Genomic DNA, 13901 nt, shown 5'->3' with positions numbered 1-13901 from the left:
GCAGTTTTTTTCTGCTTTTGCCCCAGAATAAAGGCTGGTCTGAATAGTCATTTTGGGAATTGCAAGTGCTGTTTCTGTCCTTCCTCTCCCCACAGTTCAGGTGTATGGGGTACATCAGGCTTTCCCCTGCAACCAAGGGGGACTGGCACACAGTATGTACAGCTGGCTTGCTGCACTCAATGGGGGAGTTTCCGGGGAGGTCGGAAAAGGACTCTGCTTTTTGCTGGAACATTCCTGGACTGAGGAAGCTCTACCCTCCCCAAGCAGACTTGTTATTGAATTGGAAGCATAGTGATATTTTCATTTCTATAAGGTTTATTTCACAGCTGCTTTAAACACTATTCAAAAGAAAGTTGCATGTCTCAGAGCAAAGCACCAGCCTTCAAAATCATCTTTATTACCAAGGATGCATTCAGCTTCCACATAGATCCCACTTATTTTTTCACAGACTAGCCATACAGGCCTTTATTTTAGATTTGCCCAGCAAAAAGGCAGACGGTGTCTTGGAGGGTAGAAAGGGCAGCAGGGGGGCAACCTCACCAGTTTGCTTCCTGGTGAAGTGATGTTTTCTATCTGACAGATTCTCTGCAACAGTTTCGCCTCAAATAACCTCTATCAGTCTGCAGATGCTGAGGATACCAGCTCTAAATTAACCTGTGTTGATTTGCTCTGACGAGCAATGCTGTGCTAAAGCTCCACTGATGGGACAGCTTTTGCCAAGAAATGAAACCTTTCCAGTGGCTCTGTGAGAGGATGGGGAGAAGGGTGGGGCAGGACTGTAGGTCATAAAGAACTGGCTTAAGTTATCTGGACACGTGACAGTTGTGTTGATGTGGCTTCCTGCCCCCATTGCCATGTACAGGACTTGTCTTCTGGTATTGCTTTGTAGGCATTTGAAGTGGTGGCTTCTGCCCAGAACCTGGACTGCATGTAGGTGATGCGTCTTCAGCTAGCTTGCCACCCTCCGGCTGCAACATAACACGCACATGCATTCCCCAAAATGACTGCATTGCTTGTTGTTGTCTAAATAGATCTAGAAATGCCGGTATTAAAAATGAGCTTGGAATTGAGCAAGTTCTTTGCATTGCAGAATCTGCAGTTACTGTGAAGAAGGAAGCCTGTGGGCTAAAAACAGCCTCCAAACCTCTTTTTGGGGGACTCTTGGGAGATCCCAAAAATGTGTCATTGAAACTTAGCAATGAGCTTTCAGTTTACATAATATAATTTTTTATTATGGAAAGCAAAAGAGGTGCTTTGAGTTTCTAGTAGATTTGAATGCACCTATTTTACTTTTTTTTTAAAAAAAAAAAGGTTATTAAAATTCTCCCTGATGTTGTTACTGTATGTCCCCTGTGGCTTTAACTGTCAAAGATGGGTGAAAAAGATGGTGCTGTGTAACTCACTACTCAGATAACTGAAGGCAAAGAAATCAAATTGTGAGTGGGAGGGCAAGGCCTACATATGTATTTTTAAACAATTCTCCATTATTAAAGTACTCCGGTATTCAAGTCAAAAGTTAAAATGATGAAATGTTGGCATTTTCTAATACTAAGAGGAGCTTAAAGAGCTTTGAATAAATTGCTCCTACCTCTTCCCCCCCCCAAACTTTCTAAAAAAAGAGAATAGGGTTTTGCCAATATTCCAAAACTCATAGTAGGTGGAGAGAACCTGTCTTTGGCTTTAGTATACCATTTATACATTTGTATTTCTTCTGGTAGTTCTTTGACAACCATTCCTCAGAGAGTGCATGTATTCTGTTAACAAATTCACCTCATAATGCAGAGCCATAGGGAAACATGGGGTGTGGCATTGGAAGCACGTTCAGTTAATGTGTGGGGACAGAACCCAGCCAACCATCCCAGTTGAGCAGAGAAGGCTCTAGCACAGTGGTTCTCAACCTGTGGGTCGGGACCCCATTTGGGGTCGAACGACCATTTCACGGGGGTCGCCAAACAACGCAGTCCGCCATTTTTTCCCCCTTTTCCTTAGCTGTGCTACTCCCTTTTATTCTATTGGCTTTTGAAAGCCAATAGAATAGACTCTCTTGAATAGAGTCTAATTCTATTGGCTTTCAAAAGCCAATAGGAATTGTCCAGGCTGTCTCTGCCCTGCTGAGCCCGCCAAAAGTCCCATTCTGCAAACGGTGCTGCACCAGGGGAGTAGTCCTCGACTTACGAGCGGTTGAATAGTCCTCGACTTACGAGCGGTTGGGGGTCGCGGCATTAAAAAGGTTGAGAACCACTGCTCTAGCATCTCTCTGGTGAATTGTTTGCAGTGCACGGAGTTCCAGGTCACTTCAGATACCCTGTTGTTGTGGGGGGAAATAATTAAAAATAATTTAATAGCAGTGGTAATGATTTGCAGTTTTTTCATGCTTGGTATCTGAAGGGAGAGGACATGAGCATTCATACCAAATGAAGATCGCTAGATCTGTGAGAGCAGCAATGCTACAGTTAGGCAAAATGATTAGAGAAGGTCTATAGCGGAAGTTTGACATGTCCATCTTTGACTGTGGTCTCTGCCAGGCAGGAAATGACAAAAAAAGGCCTCTTTTGAGTAGTAAATGCATATTTTTAAAAAGTCATTCTGTTTAATTCACTGGTAGTAATAGGTTTATTCGATGGAATAATATGTTTTTAAAGGGGTTGGCAGTGAAGACTGCTGCTAGTTTGGCACCCTCACTCTTGTTCCCCAGAAAACTGCCCCCCCCCCGTTCTTTCTTTTTCTCTTTTTCTCATTCTCTATTTCTCTGTTTCATTTGAATTCTGCCAGCTTTTTCATTCTCTTTGCCTTATGATCATGGCTTAGAACAACTTATCCAAAGAGAAATGGCTTCTGGGCCTCTGAGTTGCTGTCTGGGAAAAGGCAGGCAAATGGGCAGGGGGGCAGGGCAGGTGGTATACCCAGGCTGTCATGTCCAAGCCCCCACCAAATGTGGAATCATTGCTGGTACCACTGTTTTGTAGGACAGCTCTCTCTTTCTTTGAGACAGATTGTGAGCAGCTGTGCCATAAAGACTGCCAAGTACAGTAAGTATGTTAGGTAGAAAATTGTTCAAAACATTTGAAATGTCGCTGTTCCTCTTCATGGAATTTGAGCTATCTTCTGCTGAAAGCTAACCAGGAACACCTTGGAAAGGTGGCCTTGGGAAGAAATGTCATGCTCTCTAATCACTATTCAAGGGTCACCAGGAGTTGCAGTGGATCTTTCTTCTTTCCCCTCCCCTCTCCTCCCCGGTTGAGTACAATATAGCATTGATGGCTCAGCCTTGCCAAGTGAGATGGGCACTGTGTGTTGTCTATCAGCGCCAGAGTCTTAACTGCTTGTATTCAAGTAGTGCTTATGCCTGTCCCTCTTCTTGGTTTTTGGCATTCAAGGAAAAGAAGCCTCTATTTTGATTTTTATATCAGGTATTGGACTGTGGCTTGCTGCAGTGTTGCCTTTCTCTTCTGTGTCCGTCCGTCTCATCTCTTTGTCTAGGAACAGAATGAGTGCTTCCCCTGCCTGTCTTGCCTGAGGCCAGGCTGCTGGCTGTCCCCGGTTGCATGTGAGACCTCCCGCCTGTGGAAGTCACAGAGAAGGAAGCTGGCCTGTCTTCCTTCCTCTTGAGTCTCTTCTGCATTTGTCCCTTTGCCTTCCCGTCTTTCCTGCGCACTGTGATCCTGTGCTCAGCATTGGGGTTGCGCGGGGGAAGTTTGCTATGCTGTGTGAAAGTGAGGGAACCAACCCGCTTCCTTCCACCTTCCCGAGAAAGAGACACCGTTGCTTGCCTCTGCGATAGCTGCTTGTTTATTACATCAGGCTTTTGCTGGGGCTGCCTGAACAAATCCTGGAATCAGTCCTTTTCTCCCAAAGCTGCCCTTTCTGCTTGTGTCCAACGACACTGCAAGGGGAGGGGGCAGAGCTATTCGACAACGGTTGGTAATGTGATCAGCAAAGGATGATGGGAGGTAAAGCTTTGGGCGAGCTCCACTTCACAGGTGGCCTTTGCAGATGGAGGACTCTGCAGGGACTTGCCATTTGTAATTACCTCTGTTCCATTTTTACAGCCCAGATGAGGATTCCTGTCAGAAATTTGTGCCGTTTGTTGGGGTAAGTGTGCTGTAACTCTGCTAGAGCAGAGTCTTCCAACCCGTGTGAACTTTAAAATGTGTGGATTTCAACTTCCAGAATTCCCCAGCCATTTTCTTTGCTTCTTGAGATGCCTGCTGAAGAAATTGAATGTGTATGCCTTGCATGAAGGGGTCTGTTGCAAGTTGGTTTTTTTGGTGTGAAGCTGTGGGTGGGCCCATCCGGGATGTTTGCAGGGTGTGCCCAAAAAGTCAAGATGGCAATCATGAAGGTGCAGTGAAATCTCCACCCATGATGCACATAAAAATCAGGCAGCTTCTGTGACTTTTTGAACTCCACACTGCGGATCTCCCTCCCCCCCCCCCATGCGCCAGATCTATCTGTCAGAGTGATAGAATATTGCCTGTTAAAATTTCCTGATTTTTGAGCAATTTTTTCCTCCCACAGGTGGTGAAAGTGGGACTTGTGGAGCAGTCCTTCAGCACTTCAGGTGAGAGATGGGCACGGGTGGTGATAAGAGTTGAGTCCTTGAGGGAGCAGTCATGCTCTGTTTTCACTCCTGCCTCGTATCCTGCAGACCAGGGCAAATATGAGGCAGAGAACTGAAATCATGCTATGGCAACCTGCCTCAATTATAACCTCTCCTGGTTTTGCACATCACCTGAGGCCCAGGCTTTTGAGAACAACAAAAACAGGAGAGGCAAAATGAATCAATGCCTGGTCATACTTCAATAGAATCATGGCAGTTCTCTCATTTGATTGCATTGAAATTTGGGAAGCTCCTCTTTAAACCCACTCGTCCTTTTCCATCTTTTTCTGATGCCGTTAGGGTTTCAAACTGAGGAGAGTTAGGACCCTTCCCCCTCAGTCCTCACATTCTGCCCTTCTCCCTCCTCAACCACCATCCCTTTAGCTGGGAAGTCTGGAGGGGAGTTGTTATGGCTACATCTGTTGTTTCATTTGGTTTTTGGATCTGCTGAAAGCTACGGTCATGTTCAGGCGAGTGTGATTACATCTCTCCTTCATTTCTAAACCCCTCATATAACACTGAGGAGAGACAAGGAGATTGGGGGAGAAAAATGTAGAGAATAGGCTGGTGTTCCTCTACCTTATTTTTGATTTTACTGTTAATTGTTTTATCGGATTGTTTTTACTGAAAATTATTTTATTATTTTGTATACCTCTCTGAGGTCCTTTGGGATGAAGAGGGTGTTTTGCCAAGTGCCAGGGTTGACCAGGCAATTGGTTCTTTTGGGTCTAGAGACAAGAAGCATACCAGTGAATAAAATTATAAGTATTCACTTATTATTAACTTAAGCAAACAAATTTAAAAGCATAACATAAAAAGCATATACTATATAGCAGGGGTATGACTCGTGGACTTCAACTCCCAGAATTCCTGAGCCAGTCATAAAAGAGCCAAGGTTGCCTACCCCTGCTATATACCAACAAGATGATACCCAAATGTCCTTAATGACAGCAGATACCTCCCAAGGTCTGCTCAATTTCCCCAGTACCCAGTGCTGGGCTCTGTACAGAAGCTTCCAGCTTAAAGGCCAGTATTAGGTTTTCATTAAAATCTGGCACTATAACTTCATGGCTCTGCTTCTAAGATCATGACACCGCGAGATCTAACTTTGAACGGATGGCACATGACTCTGGAGTGGGCACTGAAAGTCTGAAACTTTCACAGATAAGAAAAGCTTTGCAGCTATGTGAAGACCCCTCCTCTCCTCTCCTTTATTCAGCAAGAATGCAAAACAAATAGGTTAGTTCAGAACGAGCTGAAAACTTTTCAACTTTTCTTAATATGAAGGAGAAATCAAAATATGTCACTCTGCTCCTCAAAGTACAGTGGTATTCCACATTGCCATTACAGAGAGATGACAGTGCTTCTTGTTGTTTTAAAAGAGTTCGTTCTGTGGCCTGTGTAAAATGTAGCTCAAGAGAAGAGGTGTTATACTATTAGAGAAAAAGTGCTGTTTTGGCATTTGTCTTTTGAGAAAATTCAAAAGGGCAAAAGCGTGTATTATTACTGAGTAAAATTAAATATCTCTCCCTGCATTCTCCCTCCCTTCTTTCTGATAAAGGAATAGGAATCAAATAATAACGGTAGTTATTGTGGCTCTAGGGCAGAGGCGCAGCCAACTTATTTGTGCACCACATTTTTTACCAAGAGATTGTGCTGAAAACACTTGTTCAAATATAAATATCACTATATCAAATGTGTCCAATTACATGAATTCAATTACAGTTCATTTGGAAAATACCAAGTTTAACTAAGCATGAAATAAATCATGTACATTAATCATGTCTAATAATAATAGCATATTCAGTAGTTCATATTTAAATAGACCAAACAGAAAAAGTCTGAAAAACAAAGCATAGAAAGTAGAAGAACTTCGGGGGGGGGGGTTCAACCAGGAAGAGATTCATTGAAATCCCATGTCCTAAAACCACAGAAGAGGCTCATCTTGGATTTTCCCTTCAATCTAGCTAGTCCGGAGAGCATCATGAGTCTCAAGACGCAGTGCTGTTTTGGTTCCAGATGTGGCAAACAGATGCCAACAGCATGCCATGGGGTTTTTTTTTCCTGAATTGTCCGGGGACATACCACATTCTGTTGTAAAACTGTTTTCAAACCACAGTGGCTGGGTTGACACAACAGACTAAGCTGAAATCACATTGTGACGTAGCTTGTATGCAAATCCAGCTGGTGCCTCTATCCTTTCCTTGTTCCTCCCATAGCGGCTACTTTGATAAGTTTGGTAGGGCAATGCATATGGAAACAACCTAGCTCTGATAGTACATAGAAATCTCCTTTGCTCCTCATTCCAGACAGCCAGGTTTTCCCCCAAGTGCTCTGGGTAACAAGAGATATAATCAGGTGCTTTCCCACAATTTTTCCTAGTTGATTCTGATGATGCTACCATCTGTTCCACCTCACTGCTGAGCTCATCATCTCCATCTGGTGGAGGGATCCCTTATACCAAGGAAGCTGTAGGAACCCCTCCGCCCTCTCCCTCTGTCAGCAGTGGGCTCTCAGGAACTGGGTAAGCACCTTTAAATTTACTTATGGGCATTTTGTGATACTATTCACTGGGTAGAGCCTTTTAGTTTAGCATTTTTAGGTTAGCGTAATTTCTTTGGCTAGCAGGCGGCACCAGGGCTTGTGCAGCTTTATAGGGTTGACACTCCAAAACCGGAATCAGAATCTGATTTTGGACCAGAATCAAATTTTGGTGAGGGCATAAAGAGATATTAGCCTTTACAATGCTTAAAGCACCATTTCACTCCTTAATTTCTTTTTTTGGAGCACCCCTCCCCTCCAGCAAAAATGAAAAAAATAAAGACAGAGATTGCAAAAGTATATCACCCCATGTTTTGCACTCCTGGGTGAAGTCAGTTCTCCCGAGAAGGTTGAATGATTTCAAGGAGTCATGACAGAAACAGATGAGCAAAAATATGTAAAGGTAATCCCTGAGTTATGACAGTTCACTTAGCAACTGTTCAAAGTTATGACCTAACCCCCCCAAATACTTATGACACAGCCCCAAAATTACAAATGTTGCAGCACCACGGCAATTGTTCACACTTATGAATGACCACAGAGGTTCTGCAACATTTGCCCTGCCTATTCCCCTCCCCCAGGTCTCTACAGGCACTAGGCCTGTGGCTACCCACCTTCCGAAGATCCAGGGAGCCTTCCATTTCTTGGCCTGTTCGGTGCTTCAGGCCTTCGGTGCATTTGCAGAGAATGGAGGCCTAAAGAACCACAAGATCACACAAGATGAGTAGAAAGAGATTTTGCACTACGGATCTCACCTGATCTCTCAGTACTTTAGGCCTCTGTTCTCTGCAAATGGAGGCCTGGATGAGATCTGCAGCAAAAGGCTTTGCAAATGGAGGGAAGGCCTGAAACACCAAAGCCTTTTGCCATATTTATAAAAACCCTTTGCCACCGAGAACGGAAGCTGGGAGGGGAACTTGGTTCCCTCTGGGCCTCCTTTCTTATCAGCAGAGGCCTCCTCAAGCAGTTTACCGACAAGAGTAGAGGCCGGGATGGCTGCGTGCATCCCTCCGGGCCTCCATTCTTGTCAGCAAAGGCCTCTGCCGATGAGAACGGAAGCCTGGAGGAGTGCATGCTCCCCTCTGGGGCTCCATTTTCATTGACAAAGTGCTTGAGAAGACCTTTGCCGATGAGAAAGGAGGCCCAGAGAGATGTTTGCGCCTCTCGGGGCTCTGTTTTTGTCAGCAAGGGCCTTTGTTGATGAGAATGGAGGTCCGGAGGGATGCACACTCCCCTCCGGGACTCCATTTTCACTGGCAAAGTGCTTGAGGAGTCTTTTGCTGATGACAAAGGAGGCCCAGCGGGATGAGCATGCCTCTCTGGGCCTCTGTTTATGTCAGCAAAGTGCTTGAGGAGGCCTTTGCCAATGAGAAAGGAGGCTCAGAGGGACGTGCATGCCTTTCTGGGCCTCCGTTGTCATCAGCAAAGTGCTTGAATCAGGGAAGGCCTTGGGTAGTCTGAATCAGGTGGCCTCTTCCATCACTAGGCCCCCATGGCCTTCCCCACCCTGAGATACCTCATGTGCACTTAACGACCCACACATCCAATTAGCAAGTGCGTGGGCGAAAGGGAGTGATCGCGGTCAAGTTACGCAATTCACTCCTACGAATCCTCGGGTTACAAATATAATTGGCAGGCTCCTTTACATTCATTAACTCGAGGACTACCTGTATTTATCCAGTTAGTTTATTCTTACTGTAGAAACGCTGGAGGTATTGCCAGAATTCTTTGTTTGGGGATCATAACAGAATTGGCACAGGAATGTGTGGTTCCACGAGAAAAGAATATCAAGAAAATTCAACTATTGAATGCCTGGAGACCATTAAAGGAATGAGATAATATCAAAGGCTGGTTACAGTGACCTTGAGCTATAAAACAACAACCTGATAAATAAGAGGGCAAGTCGTTCTATTTATAAAGGTACCTGAATAGCAGAATTTTTACTCAGAGGAAAAATGCGGTCCAGTAAAAATCAAAAGCAAACATTAACAGCACATCAGAATTCAGCTAAATGACAGCATGTTGATCTCTTCTTCTCTTATAGGCTGGAGTGGTACAAGGCCATCTACTGCTGAGGGCATAACTTAATTCAGATGGTTTTTCTTTTTCTCTTCTTTCAGGAATTTGAGCCCAGGGGTGGAGGTGATGGGACTGCAGGTCGACTACTGGACAGCTCAGGGGCCAGAGAAGAGAAAAGAGGCTGAAAAGCGGGAAATAGGCATCAAGAACACCCTGAAAAGCAACTTCCGCTCCCTGCAGGTCAGCCGCATCCCTAGTCCAGGAGAGCTCACTCCACCTAACACCATGGCCATGACTGTGGTCACCAAGGAGAAAAACAAAAAAGGTAACCAATCATCTAAGGAGTGTTTTTATTCAGGTTGTCTCACTTTGTTTGCCTTTAGTCATCCTGAGTGCCCTGTGGGTATATGTTAACATAATTAATAAAAACTCCTTGTGGTTTGACATGGAATCTGGAATTAACTACTTTGTCCATAACTGTAGTTTGGATTTAGCTCTGTTGAGCCATGATCTTTCCTTGGCAGTGATGTTCCTGAGTAAGAAACCTAAGGAGAAGGATTTGGAACCCAAAAGCCAAGTGATTGAAGGGATTACCCGCCTGATCTGCACAGCCAAGCATCAAAACACCATGTTGCGTGGTAAGTGGGTCAGCTCAAAGGTTTCCAGGTTGGGACCTATCATGGCAGAGTTCTCCCTGCTTCATAAGGACAGAGTACAGGTCTTCATATGGATCTGCCAAGTCTGCACTTGGTTTCCCCAATCTGGAGACCTCCAAATGGGATCCAGTCTCCATATATCTGAAGGATATCAGTTTGAGGAACACACTTCACAAAAAAAGCTAGGGTTAAATTTCTTCGCCAACACGCTCATGCAGTTTGTTTATATAATATGGCTCTTTTTTCCCTTCACACATGCCCCAGAGCTTGACCTAGATATTTATCCTGCTGTTACCGTTCCTAGAATGATAATGTTCTGTCATCTTTCTTACAGTTTGTATTGATGGTGTGGAGTGGAATGATGTGAAGTTTTTCCAGCTGGCTGCACAGTGGCCAACACACGTCAAACATTTTCCGATAGGTATCTTTGGCTACTCAAAGAATGTGTGATATGAAACAAGCAGTATAGAAGAATCCGGGCTCGGCCAGATAGACCAGAGGAGGAGTATCCACTTCCTTTGCTTCTGAAGACTGACTGCCCATACAGAGCCGACTCTGGCAAGGGCTCTACTTGCTCCATTTGTTCTGTGCAGGGAGCATCCCAATTTGCTTTATGTCTCACCCATGAGTTTTTTAGTTTAACATGAACTTGGGTTGTAGGAAAGGGAAGGAAGCAGATGCACACACAAAAAAATAAGAGAGAAATGGCTTTTCAACACAGACTCTTGAGACTAGAATATCAGGCCTGTCGTCTTTGTTCATGTGACATTGGGAATGAAAGAAGCTGAGCAGGGTTGAATAGCTTCCCAAGTTGCTTGAGGAAGATGGGACAGAGTTCCTTTCCATGCCTTGTCTAGCTGGCTTGGGCAATAAATGGGAAGGCAGGTCCTCTTTTAACTTGCTGCTACCTTGTAAATCTCTAATGGGGAAAAATGTGTGTTAACACCCTTTTCCTAGAATTGCTTAGCCAGGCTTGCCCAGAACATTCTAGACCAGTTGACCTCTGCTCACAAGTACCATTTGGCAGTCCTCTTTCTTAGAATTCACCGAGGGCTCCTGCGTCTTGGCATCTTGTAGTTTCTTTTTAACATGAAGCCACTTTCCCGTCTCTCCTCTTATTTGGAGTGGAGCTGGCATCGTTTGACTTCTCACACAATTGTGTAGAGCAGAGTATCTAACACAAGAATAAGGGGATGACAACTGAGACCAGCATGATTTCTGGATCTGCTCCAGAGGCTGCTTGAGAGGAGGTGGTATACGAGCCATTTTGTGTTATTCTTACCTTGCTCAAACTTTTCTTAAGGAAGCAGCTAGAGGAACCGTTTCCTCCATTCATGAGCTGTGAGCACAACAGAAGGAGATGGCACATAACTGGACTTCAGCAAGGAGAAAATGGTCCAGGCTGTGCCATGAACCAGCAGGCAGGAGTACTCTTTTCCAGCAAAGGGAAGAATCATAGAATAGATTCTGAATGAACACTCTTTCAATAAAATAGAGAGAAAAATCTTTGCTAAGCAGTATTGGGGAGGGGAAGATGGAATGGGGCAGGTAGGCTTAAGCTCTCCTTTGGAGTAAGAAAATGTTACTTAAGGGATGGGATTAGGCCATTTTCTCCCCAGAAGCATTTTAGCTATGCGTAAATATTGCATATTTGTTTTCTTTGCCTGTACCACACTGCTGTGCCCTGCTATATAGGTAAGGTCAAGTACTAATATCTAAAGCTCATGGAAGTGGTAGGGCAAGCTGGGCCCCTCCCACCTCTGTTCAGATGAAGAAAAAGGTGCTCTCATGTGATGGAACCAGCTTATGAATCAATACACTCCATTTATTGCCAGCAAGAGTGCTCCCTTCCTCCTTTCCCCAAATCAGCACTTTGCCTGGACAGGTCTCAGGGTAGTTACTACATCCACAAGTTGCATCCAGTTCCACCTTTGCTGTGTTGTAATAGATCTGTGGCACTGACAGACTGATGAAGCTGGCAAGTATAAGATCCGCTGGCCAGTTCAGGTGCAATGATGTGCCGGGGGGGGGGGGGGGGATAGCCATAGACCTTCAAAATTGCTTAAATTGATCAGGAGGGATTGAAGAAACGAATTTGTGAAAATACAGCGAGTGTCAGAAGGCAGCTACTAGTGCCTCCTTTCCTTCCCTAGGTGGATTCACAAATGTCCCCATTCATTCTCTTATCCCTAAATCATGCAGGCTCCAAAGGCCAGGACCACTACCTTCCTGGAGCTTGTATCACTAGAACTGCCAAACCAATGTCCCCTGCCTTGAAAGTGTGTCCTACCGAACTTAAGAGACCTAAACTGTGGTATTGCGCCTGCCTGGCGAATGCAGCTGCTCGTGGTTAGGAGAGCAGGGAGGGTGGGTAAATCCCATTTTTTACAAGATTCTATTTTTGTTAATGTAAGGTTGCTTTCTGGATTAATTTTAATAAATTAATGCTGGTACCATTGTGATTGATAGCATCAACTTGATTTTATTCCGTTTGGAATTGCATATTCTTCTTCTTTGTGATTTAGGGGTCTTTAGTTTTGAATTTGCTTGAATACTTGAGGCTTTCCCCTGAAATACAGTCTAAAAAGTATGAAGAATTTAAGAAACAGACATGAAATGGGAGGGAGGGGGTCAAGCTAAGGAAAACAACACAATTCAACTGGCAGCTTTAGGCCTTTTGTGTACAATTAAGCAACTCTATATCCATCTACTGTGCCTATGTAGGCATCCCTATTCATTGTCTGGGAATACAGTAAAAATATGGCCTGCTATTCTAGCAGCTTCTGATAGAAGCCTATTTATCCCATTATATTTCCTTGTCTTCTTGTTTATGAATCAGAATGACATAATTTTTAAGAGCATTTGGTCTTGAATTATATGCCAAGATATTGGCAAGATCGAGATAAGAATTGCACTTGTTATATACAATTAATGTAGCTCTCCCTTTAAAATTACAATTCAACAACAATTTTTGAATGGACTCTTAAGAACTAACGCAAAGTCTTTTTATGAAGTGGACTCAGACCTACATACTATTGTGGATCTATAAAACCATCCAGCCTCATTGGGAGTCAGGCAGCATATAACTTTCATGAATAATAATAATCTAGGTTTTGCACAATAGTGAAAAGTGCAATGAAATTATTGCATCAATAGTGGACAATTGGTGGCTATGGGGATGTATACAGTCCTTAGCCTCCTTTCATAATTGCACTGTTATCAAGCTGTTGGGAATAGCAGTCTGTCTCTCTCGGCAAGGAAGAGAGAAAGAGAGAGAGAAAGGGAATAAAGAAGGATGTAGCAGGATATTCCAATCTGCTTTTGATTGTACCTGCCTGCACAGGTTTCAGTTCTATTGCCAAATGAATGCAGTTCTCCATGGAGAAAAACACAGCCTATTCCTGCTATCACTATAATTTGGATATAAAAAAGTAGAAAATAATAAAACACATATTTGCTATTTAAATTTCACCCCTTGCACAGAATACAATTTGTACTGTTTTGAAGAAAAGCTTACAATATTTTTTAAAATCAAATTCTGGAGGATTTTGCACTACAAATGAAGGCAAATGTAGGTGTCCCAGGATATTGTTGCAGGATCCAATCTGGGTTGGTCACTGAGACCAGAGGTTTAGTCTTTTGCACTAAATCATCACACTCTCCAATTCAATCACTTGTAGTCCCTTTCTGGCTTCCTTTTAGTCCAGGGGTGTCAAACTGCTGGCCCCCGGGCTGGTTTCATCATACCGCACCCACCCCATTGCCGGCAATAGCAAAACTGGCCCGATACGTAGCGCTACGTCATTTGACACCCTTGTCTTAGTCTGATCCTATTCTGTGGTGGAACTGCATATTGCTAAAATCTCTTTGCAAAGGAAGGAGAAGTGTGTCAGGAAAAGTACAACTGAGTAGGAAGATATGAAATGAAAAAGGTCTGTTGCTGCACAAAAATTAACCATATATGAGCAGCTGAAAGTTACTTTTCACAAATGTTAAATATTTATAGTTCTACCATTTAAAGAATTCTCTTTCCATTCTGTGATCGTGGAAAATGGGAATATGTGCAAAAGGCTCTTGGAACATAT

General features: G+C 43.8%; 1 protein-coding gene across 4 annotated transcripts in view; it reads left to right on the top strand.

Annotated features, from left to right (window-relative positions):
* The window catches only part of LOC120299592 (phosphofurin acidic cluster sorting protein 2-like), a 186662-nt gene extending 174384 nt beyond the window's left edge, over positions 1-12278 (top strand). For 3 of the 4 annotated variants that reach the window (XM_039324546.1, XM_039324548.1, XM_039324549.1), the window contains 7 exons: positions 3378-3410; positions 4050-4092; positions 4519-4561; positions 6983-7124; positions 9262-9485; positions 9685-9798; positions 10151-12278. In XM_039324546.1, coding sequence (XP_039180480.1) covers positions 3378-3410; positions 4050-4092; positions 4519-4561; positions 6983-7124; positions 9262-9485; positions 9685-9798; positions 10151-10266 — 715 coding nt within the window. In that variant the 3' untranslated portion in view covers positions 10267-12278. The remainder of the gene's footprint in view (positions 1-3377; positions 3411-4049; positions 4093-4518; positions 4562-6982; positions 7125-9261; positions 9486-9684; positions 9799-10150) is intronic. The other variant, XM_039324547.1, reaches the window with a different exon arrangement.
* Positions 12279-13901: the final 1623 nt, after the last annotated feature.

The sequence above is a fragment of the Crotalus tigris genome, unplaced genomic scaffold, assembly GCF_016545835.1.
Source record: "Crotalus tigris isolate CLP2741 ecotype Arizona unplaced genomic scaffold, ASM1654583v1 scf7180000024302.2721777, whole genome shotgun sequence".
NCBI lineage: Eukaryota > Metazoa > Chordata > Lepidosauria > Squamata > Viperidae > Crotalus > Crotalus tigris.
This window is presented reverse-complemented; position numbering and strand designations above follow the sequence as displayed.